General features: G+C 38.8%; 1 protein-coding gene across 1 annotated transcript; it reads right to left on the bottom strand.

Annotated features, from left to right (window-relative positions):
• Positions 1 to 2,441: 2,441 nt before the first annotated feature.
• On the bottom strand, positions 2,442 to 4,579 carry LOC5579830 (arginine-hydroxylase NDUFAF5, mitochondrial). Its single transcript, XM_001651457.2, has 2 exons — positions 4,342 to 4,579; positions 2,442 to 4,278 (listed from the first exon to the last, which is right to left on the bottom strand). The coding sequence occupies exons 1-2, from the start codon at positions 4,473 to 4,475 to the stop codon at positions 3,429 to 3,431; spliced, it is 984 nt and encodes a 327-aa protein (XP_001651507.1). The 5' UTR covers positions 4,476 to 4,579; the 3' UTR covers positions 2,442 to 3,428.
• Positions 4,580 to 10,815: the final 6,236 nt, after the last annotated feature.

The following is a 10,815-nucleotide window of genomic DNA, read 5'->3' as shown; positions in this document are numbered from 1 at the left end:
AATTTAGCACCAGCCGTTCAAAGATTGTATGGGATTTATTACACAGCGTAACAAAAATGACATTTGTGCGTGTAAATTTTGGGTTGCTTTATCTGATGCCGTTCTCAGAAATGTTCCAGCACGTCACAATTTTTGACTACAGGTCGCCAGAGTTGTTTAAAACACTGTTTTCATTGAGGTTAACCTGAAATTTAAGTTATGCTTTGTCAAAATATTAAGTGATATAAACTACCAAGCAAGTAAAATAGGGCTTCAACTTTCATTTAAGATATAATTTCGTTGACTTCGTTACTTTTTCGAAACTTTCAAAAAACAACTTTTGAGCATCGAAAGTTCAATGAACTTTGTTGATAATAATTGTTATACACATGATGTTTTTATTCTGTGGCAAATAAAGCGAATAAATTGCCATACTTGCATACCAGTTGACAAAAATAGTCAAATTTTGCATTTTCAACAGCCAATATCACAAAAACTAGACGTGTTATGATATTTTTGAAAGAGGCAATGGATTCCGCAACCCTTAATTCAGTAAATACCGATATTTTGGTGCTTGAGACAAAAACGTGTTCCGCAGTGTTATGGGAAAATTAACTTTTGCAAAGAAAAATCGCTTCAGATCGTCAATTCATCTCTATAATAAAAAAAATCTGAACACAGTCTTCGATGGGTAGTTTTACAAGGATCGCCAAGCAATCCGATGCTTGTGAAAAAGTTTTAAAGCTTTTACCCAATTTTACCCACCTAGCTAAACGGTTTACACAGAATAACTTTTTTCACAAGTGTCGGATTTCTTCGCGGTCTTCAACAATGTTCTTTATCGTAACATTAGCGGTAGGCAGGGCAAAGTGCTCACCCTGCATTATCACCGTAAATTTTCTTTTCTAGAATTTTAATTAAATTGTAGTTGGTTCAGTATACTCAATACAATCAATTTATGGTGAAATTTTAAACGAAAGACATGCTTACTTCGCGAAAAATGTGTTCGATGGTAATATACTGGATCAACATTCTAAAAATCAGTCCTTTTGAAATAACTTTCTCAGAGTCTAAATTAATGATGATGATTTTCCATCCAGTATAATGATACCGGTTTATGGACAAAAGGTCGAAAGACAAAACGTCGAAAGGACAAAAGGTCGAAAACGATTTGCTTGGTGGGAAATTTTTTCTTCTTTGGAAAAAAAGATTTTCGACCTTTTGTCCCTTCTTTTTTGTTCTTCGACCTTTTGTCTTTCGACCTTCTGTCCTTTCGACCTTTTGTCTTTCGACCTTTTGTCATAGATTTAATGATACCTTATTAATATATGAAATCTGTTCATGTCATTTTACCCATCTATGAGTTATTTAACTCTGAAAATTACAGGAATTAGGAAAATTACATTTCGCATTTTGTAGTTGCTTGCTTTTGTGTTGATGCACCTACCTAGGTATTTGAAATTATTATAATCATTTTTTAACTTTGACCTCATATTGCTCCATAATACTCTCACGGAGAAAATTAGGTACTCAAAAGTAAGTTCATTCTACTCAATTCGGGGGGTTCATGCGTTAACCTAATTTTGAGTTAATGGGGTTGAAGTTGGCTTCATTTGCAGCCATGCGTAAAAATACCTACTGGCTATGTTCTTATCACTCAACCGGCAGATCAAATCAGTCAACTTTCAATACTGTGCCACAAACTCAAAATTGATGGAACGCACTAAGGTTCGGTTTTTGGTTTGTTTTGCTCTTTGCTCTCTGACAACAAAAGAAGGGAGAGAAAAATAACTCAAGAATAAATTTAAAAATAATCAAATCTAGAAAACTTATTCATACAGACTCAAGTCAGAAAAGTTAACAAACTTACTTTATCAATCCTACGTGTTTCGCAGACAAAATTCTACACGTTCTGCTCAAAACCAACTCGATTTTTCACTTTTAGAACGTTTAATATCCGGATTTACAAAACGACGAAAGTATGATTCTCCACTTTCGCAACCTAACCGCTACTTTCGCCGCTCCGTTGTATGGGAGACAAAGTGACTTAACCACGAATCAAAACAACACACTAATTGAGTCGATTTTACACTGGTACAAAAACGTCGTAAGTAACTGATTGAAACTGCTTATCATTTTGTCATACATTTTTTGTGGGAAATGATAGGAACTACCTAGTGTTTTAACGCGAGCTGATTGCATGCAAAATTTAAGCGCTATACACGGTAAAAAATGTTAAAAGGGGATTCATTTTAAAACAGTTTTAGAAGAAAGGTTGTGATTCTTCTTAATAACCTTCCTCAAAACCGTATGAAAGTTACTTACGTCGATTTGAAAAAGTAATCGAGAAATATGGGTTTTTCATTTTCTCAGTGCATGTGTTCAACAAGACTTGACCATTTAAAAACTAGATTCAACAACATCTAAGCTTTATAAATCTTGACTTGTTCATTTTGCATCCTCGTGGGGTGCTAACTTTGCCCCGCCTACGAATGCGAAAGTAAAAAGTATTACGTGGTGTTACCATAAATGAAGTCTTATGGTCAGAGCTATTTACGCTCGAATCGAGAGCATACTGGGCTTTATATTCAAATATTAAAAATCGATGATGTTACAATCACCCGCAAACAATCTGTTCTACGATTAATATGTGAGGATGTTTTAACCTTTCGGTTGTCGCGCAAATTTTTTGTAACGCGAGTAGACGGGCGTTGCACTTTGTACAACTGCCTTGGGTTTTCTTGTTCAACATAATATATCTCGCGATCTAGATTAAATACAGAAAAATCATCTTCGGTACAGTTGTTCAGGAGATCAAGGTCTGACATGAGGTGGTCATTCAGACACGGAATTCCGTCACCAGGCGGCACTTGTGAGCATGAAAGTGCTAATATAGGGCTTTTATAGAACTGATGTGCCCTATATCAGCCGTATAACAGCCCTATAAGCCCAAAAAGGCGAATTAAGCATGACACTTTTATTTTGCGAGTATCTCAGTAGGTATCTTAACCACTTAACAAGATGTCGCCAACCCGACGGTAATATCGACGCGATGACTGCGTTTGGATTTTTATAGAGATCAATTGGCGATTATTCTTTGCAAAAATGAGTTTTCCCATAGTAAATGCCATGCAAACTTTGAACGCCTGGCGCTAAATTATATTATCACCGATCGAGCTGAAATTTCGCATAATTATTATGGGACCAGAAAAAAGACTGGAGCGAGAATATGAACTTTGTCCCAAACTGGTAGTTATCTAAGGCATCGAACAGTAGTGTTTAGAAGTGTCCTTTTATATTTTGTATTCATAGTTTAAAACAGCGATTCTGTTCGAAGATATACATACAATGAAACATTTTTTTTTTTAACTCAACCTTCATATTTTATTGGTTTTTACATATTTCTTTCTAAGAGAAATAATAAACATTTATCTGGTTATAGAATCAACTCATTTTTTGTCGCTGACATGTTTAGGGTCCATCAATTTGCCTAAATCCTTCAGAGACACATCTGCCGACCCCCGAGGCAAAGGTTTTGGTTGACTTGGACAAGGTTTCCAGCCAACGAAATAAATTATTTGAAAAGTTGCAGTCACTCCGTCGTCCTTTCCATACATATCCTTATAAATGGCAGCCGCTGCCATCAGTGTCTCTCGACTTATGTGCAATGGTCTGTTGAAAGCTGCATTACTTTCGGCCATTCCCTTCAAATCCCACATCAGCTCAAACATGGATGGAAAGCCAACCACAATCTCATCGGTGTCGATGGTCAGCATTGTGAAATTCGATCTATTCAACAGCATTCCTACATCCCGTATTTGAGTGAATGGGGACAAATGTGGGGAAAGGCCACCTCTTCGCTCCTGTTCAGCTAGATGTAATGATGATCGCAGCTCGTATAATGTCTCTCCGCCAAACATTGCACCGATAAATACACCATCCGGCTTTAAAGCCTTATTCACAGCTCTAAAACAAGCCGGTAAATCGTTCACCCAATGAAGGCTCAAGCTCGAAACTACCAAATCCAAACTGGCAGGGTCAAAGTCGAACTTTTCCTCGTCCATTTCCCGTACACTAAAATCCAACCCGGGTGTGCCTTTGACATGGGCCAACATGGATGGACTGAGATCCACTGCGGTCAATCTTTTAACCGTTTCGCCCAGCACGTGATTCGTGACATATCCTCGGCTGGCCCCCAAATCTACTGCATTGGTGAACACTCGTTTCACATCGAAGATTCGATCGGATATCCGGTAGCCAACTTCCTCCTTGATGTAGTCGTACAATTCAACATCCGCGCTGAAATGACCAAAACACAATTTTATTGCATAATATTCGAATCGATGAGGAACTTAAAGTCACCTTTTAGCGGCACGTTCTCGCTGTAGCCGCTTTACGTTCCTGTCGAATATGTTAACAACTGGTGTACAATAGGACCGATTAGCGATTGCCCTGAGGCAGTTTTGAGTCGCGCAAATCTGCATTATTTGAAACATCCTGCAGAGAATAACAATTTAACGCGATGAACTAAAAAGACACAAAGCTGTTATCATCATTGCATTCGATGCGACTGACTACTGCTCGCGAAGGATGAAATATTTTATTTACGAATTGGAATGAAAATAAAACCGCTAGGAAAAGGAAAATTATTGAAACTGTCAAAAGATACGACATGAACACGGAGAAATCAGACTACCCAGAAAATAAGTTCTTTAAACTCAAATTTGGGTAAACTGCATTTTTAGTTTTTACCCACGGTTGGGTAGTTTAGCCACTATCGCAACAGCAATGTTGTCAAGGTTGGCATGAACAGAGAGAGACGCACCGACCCAGCGTCGAAGTTCAATGGTATAAGCCAAATTTGGGTTCTTTCAAGTTTACCTAACGTTAAGTTGTTTTAACCCACTACGGAGACTTCGAAAGCTAACGCTGGGTAGATTTTTTTTGTACTGGGTTGTTTTTTTCGCTGCTGTCAAATGGAAACTATCACGCTCGTTCAGATCTACTCAAAAGTGAGTAGAATTCAACTCACTTCGGAACAAAGTGGAACTGCTCACAAGTGAGTAACACCATCGTTACTCACTTTAGAGTAACGTTGTCAAATGTCAATATTGGAGTAACACTTACTCACTTCGTTTAATCTGGGATTTGCGAAAGTGAGTACACAGACAAACAGACGTAACACTTAGAACAAATCTCGATCAAAAACATAGTCACGAGGACATGTACGCCCAATGCTAAAATTAGTGTGTTTGGCCGACAGGCCAACAGATGGCGGTAGTGCTTAAACGTCAAATGCGAACAAAAACGATGCGAGCGCTGCAGGTGGCGGATTGGCCACCTACCATATTTTTGAATCGACCGTTAAAAAGGTGGTCGATGCACAATGATGAGAGTGTGACGTCTGTTTGTCTGTGGTGAGTAGATGTCACTCACTTCAGAAATAATCTTTTTGGAAATTAATTTATTATTATATTTATAAAATCAAGAGAAAAATATACAAAAGGATAACATTTATTTACATCTCAAACATAAATATATGGATAGTACATGATATTGCAAGTAAATATTGCGGTGTTTGTGTCGAAATTTTCGCTGCTCTGGAATGTATCCCCGGATGTTGTAAATCTCTGGGGGATTGATGAAAGTAATGGAGGATGTAGTTTGACGGTACGAGTAGCCTTCCTGGTTAGACTGTAAAGAATTGATAATTAGTCCAATAAAAAGTACGACGGTAAAACTTACTGTTTATATTTTTTTTCTTGCGGTTGTTCGATCAAAACCAGTAGGTGAATTCCGGCGAACAATTTCTCCGAAGAGAAGACATTTTCTTCCAAGAAAAATTTCTATTCTTCAAAGAAAATATGCGCTGGAATTCGCCTACAGGACTTGGTCATTTTCACTCCGACCTCGCTTCACTTGATATTCCGGCGAACAATTTCTTCGAAGAGAATAAATTTTCTTCCATTACACACGCCGCCTACAGTAGGCGAATTCCGGCGCGTATTTTCTTCGAAGGGAAGAAATTCTCTTCCATTACTGACTAGCAAGAAAATTGTCTTTTTTTCAGGCCGGTTTGCTACTGACAAGAAAAGGAATCGCCTATCTCGATGCGTGGAAAATTTCTCCCAAGAAATGGTCAAGAAAATCACATTTTTCTGATCGCAGTACGCAGTTGAGAAGAATTGTCACTTCAAAGGGGGCTCTCTGTAGGAAATTTCTTGACCCTTTCAGTCAAGGAATTTCATTACTTTTCTTGAGCGAAACAGCATACTTAGCTTTCGAAGAAAATACGCGAAGGAATTCATCCACAGGATTAATGATACCAGTAAAAATTGCCCATTATATTCACAACTTGCATGATTCGTTTTGAGGCACTTGTTTAACAGCGATGTTTACTCCTAAACTTAGAAGCCGAAATTTTCACAAGTCTTTGACGTTTACAAAGTGAGTCAAATATGTTTGTGTTTACTCAAAAGTGAGTAAGGTCGTTTTCTTTCATGATTGAGTAAAAAGTTACTCACTTTGATAAAATAAAGTTACTCACTTTTGACAGCTTACTTGAAACTTCAAAAGTGAGTCAAACTTACTCTCTTTTGAGTAGATTTGAACGAGCGTGTACCTAATGATAGGTATATGTCAATGAGAATATATACCAAGGTGAGGAAGAAGACATTTAGTGTGCGTGACATCCGTGTAAGGTGCAAAATGTTTCACTACTACAAGCGAGCGAGCTCCCATAAGAAACCATGTAAATTAGTGACGTAGTTATTTTTGTTTACGTTTTTTTCTCTTTACTAATACATAGCCTTTGCTTCTTCTTCCACACCTTAGTATATATTCTCATTGGGTATATGTCAGTTAACCCAAATTTCAAGCGTGTGCTAGAATAAGGGCGTAAGTCGCATGATCGATTTCTCTTCATCGATCCTATCTTCTGCGAATAAAGGTGACAAGATGCGGGTTTGTTAGCATTTTTTTCACACCAAGACGCAAGATTGCAAATGCTAACAAATCCGCATCTTGTCACCTTTATTCACAGAAGAGAGGATCGATGAAGAGAAATCGAACATGCGACTTACGCCCTTATTCTAGCACACGCTTGATTTGGATTATATCCCACGCAAGGTATCTAGAAGGGAGGTAGTCCAATGTGTCAGATTTCCCATTCTGTCATTTTGAAATGCCAAGTGACAGCTGGCGAGTTTGTTTTGGTTGTTTGGATATCAGGTGCATGGCGTGACAAAGTAGGTATTGAATGTTTCTTCTACACCCATATCTGTGTGGTATACGCGGCAAAGTATCTGAATTTCTGCACTGATAGTAAAATGTTTATGACTTACGAGTTATAGTTACAAGAATACAACCGTCACCGTCAAACGGCAACACCGTGGCACATCCTCTTTTTCATCGGTGGACCGTCGGTGGTGGGTGGCTCTCACCCGCAGAACTCGAAATTTCCACATTTTCATGCTTTGCATGCAGTTGTTAACCAACTATTCAAGTTTATAATCAATTTTTCAGCGACTCAAAACACCGGAATTCCGCGGAATACTACATGAACGACTAAAATTTGATTCGCGACAAAACAGTTTATCAAAGCTAGAGAAAATTTTCACTTCACTGTATTTATGTTTGTTGGAGCAAACATTCCTTAACATCCTTCATTCCCCGCAGCTAACCACACCGCGCACCCACTGACTGCTTAGATCAGTAAACCAGTCACTATAGAAACCTTGATCCCACGCGTGGGAGAGCCGAACGTCAAAAGAAGTCAAAGTTGGGTTGATTTGTGGCTCCGTGAAAAGACGAACGCACACGGAGAAAATGAAGTACTCAAAAGTGAGTTCATTCCCCTCAATTCCAGGGGTTCGTGCGTTAACCTAATTTTGAGTAGATGGGGTAGAAGTTGTTTTCATTTGCAGCCATGCGAAAAAACACCTACTGGCTAAGTTCTTTTCACTCAATCGGCAGATCAAATAACTCAACTTCCAGTACTGTGCCACTTACTCAAATTTGAGGTAACGCACTAACGTTCGGTTTTTGGGTTGTTTTGCTCTTCGCTCTCTGACAACAATAGAAGGAGCGAATGAAATAGGGAGAGAAAAATAACTCAAAAGTAAGTTAAAAAATACTCAAATATGGGTTTTCCGTTTTCTCCGTGCAAGGAATCTAGAAGCAAGGTAGTACAATACACGGAAAACAGTGTTTATTTTTTTCTTGCCTTAAGTTTATGGCGGTGCTCATTTGGGCCCATTCACAAATTTCAAAACGCTGAAAGCGGTGGGTGGGTGTCCTCGTGCTGTTACGGCTTTTACAAAATTTGTAAAATGTTTATACAAACAGCGTTACGAGGAGGTGGGTGGGTGTCGAAAATGGCCATTTTTTGTGTTATGTAATTTGTGAATAAACCCTTTTACATCCAATCATCGGCGGCGCCGTTATATGCGAAAATTGAAGTATTTTTATCCGTGTTCCATCCATTGCCGTACGTGTAATAAATTCTTTTGTATTTTTGACTTTTACTGTGCGCCGTGTATTTGTGCTGTCTCGCTCTCTCTCTCTTACGAGCAATTTGAAAATAGCGCGCATAGTGAAAGTCAAACCCCAGACAACCAAAATGTACGTATAAAGAAATCACCTGGAGGCTTTATATGTGCAAAATTTCACTTATAAGATGTCGCGAAAAGGCTTTCTACGTACAAAATTGGAGGCGATATGCGTTCATATATTATGTGATGAACAATAACATACAATGACACCCACCCACCCCCTCGTAACGCATTTTGTATGAAAGTTTTTTCAAATTTTGTATGAACTGTAACATCACAGACAAACAGACGTAACACTTAGACCAAATCGCGATTAAAATCATAGTCGTGAGAACATATACGCCCAATGCTAAAATGGCTGTGTTTGGCCGATGAGCCAACAGGTGGCGGTAGTGTGTAAACGTCAAACACGAACAAAAACGATACCAGCGATGTGGGCGGTGGGTTGGCCACCTACCATATATTTAAATCGACAGTTAAAAAGGTGGTCGATGGACATCGATGAGAGTGTGACGTCTGTTTGTCTGTGGTAACATCATAAGGACACCCACCCACCCCCTTCAGCGTTATGAAATTTGTGAATGGGCCCTGACAGCCCCATTTGATTTGTACGGCAGGCGTTACCAATGTTACGAAATCAGCTCTACTTGTCAACTGGATACAGCTCAAGTAATTTGGACAGCTGAAGTATTTCTTGGCCATTACTTGTCCTATCCTTTTGCGCAGTACTCACGAAGTGAATACTACCCATTAAAGCCTGATTTGCTGCTGAACAGGAATCGCTAAAGAAATATCTCGCCGATTCCTTGCAGAAATTTTCTACAGCGACTCCCATTTGAACTGACAGTTCTTTTCAACTGCGTACTGCGATCAGAAAAAAGCGCGTTCTTGATCGATTCCTTGCAGAAATTTCCCATGCATCAAGATAGGCCGAGAAATTACTTGTCAGCAGCGAATCAGGCTTAACTGTGAAGTGAGGCCTCAAAAGTGTAAAAGCGTAAAAGAGTGAATAAAAGTGCGGGATTGCATCGAACCATATCCGTGTCTTCAGAGAACTTTTATTCTTTGGTTTGCGAAGAATAACTCCTCCGAAGATACCTATCCGATTTGATGCAATTGCGCACCTTTATTAGCTTCCGCGCTTGTAAAAAATTCCCCCAGTGGTCTAGTGGTGAGAGAAATGCGCAATGACCGAATACAATGATAACGGAACGGCAACGGATATTGTTTTACCATAACCGACTAACTATTTAAGTACACTGAGAATAATCCGCAGCCAGTTTCTATGTGCCGCAAACATATTTTTCAGAGTCGATGAATGGAGAGTTGCGCGAAGACTAAAACCAAATCTACCCATTGAACTGTTAAATCGTCTACCTATCGAGCAAAATAAACAAACACGTTTTGGAGCGAGAGGGGTGTTGTTATCGTGACGAAATTAAAAAAAAAGGTTTACAATGACGTAACGAAATAAATACTCTTTAGGGCCTATGATTTGTGAATGAGCACCCTACTTGTTACATGTAATGTGACGGTAATTTCCCTCCATCAGTGGAAATATATAAATCCGTTCCATAATTGAAATGCTACTGAAATTAAATAAACTATACAAAATTAGTTGGTTTGAAAACTATATAATTATAGTTATTCCACCCACACTGACGCTTGAAACGCACATGTTTTCGGCCAATTCCCAGGTGGCGGCAAGCGGCAAAAAGAAATACACTGTTTTGACAGTTGCGGTAACCGAAAAAGATCATGTTTTGAGTTCATTCTGTTTGTCGTATGTGTTGTTGCAATTATCTACTAAAAATCATTGTGATTACTTTATGATTACAAAACCATATTTCAATTTTGTTCTTTGCGACTTTGTACACAAACATTCGAGTGAAGTCACTGTAAAGCACTTACAGTAAAATAGGTGGCCAGAATAATCAAATGATTTGTGATTGGGGAACTTGTTGCCAGTTCTTGTTGCGCAACTCTCCATTCATAGACTTTGATATTTTTTGCAATCAAGCTTTGCATTTGCATTTTAAGAGTACAGCGCTTAGTTCATGCAATATTGCACATATTTTCTATCCAACCGACAGACTTTATATGCAATCTTGTATGGAGACCCAGGTAACCATTAAGCACTGTTATAAGCGGTATGTGGGCCGCTTAGCGGATTTTCAGTGCCAACTGGCTTCATATAACAGTTTCAAGTGCTTTTAGGCACTGTGACCTTCGGGCACTGGAACAAGCCGTATATGGGTATATAACGCTATGCCACGGTGCTTGT

Source organism: Aedes aegypti, chromosome 3 (genome assembly GCF_002204515.2).
Source record: "Aedes aegypti strain LVP_AGWG chromosome 3, AaegL5.0 Primary Assembly, whole genome shotgun sequence".
NCBI lineage: Eukaryota > Metazoa > Arthropoda > Insecta > Diptera > Culicidae > Aedes > Aedes aegypti.
This window is presented reverse-complemented; position numbering and strand designations above follow the sequence as displayed.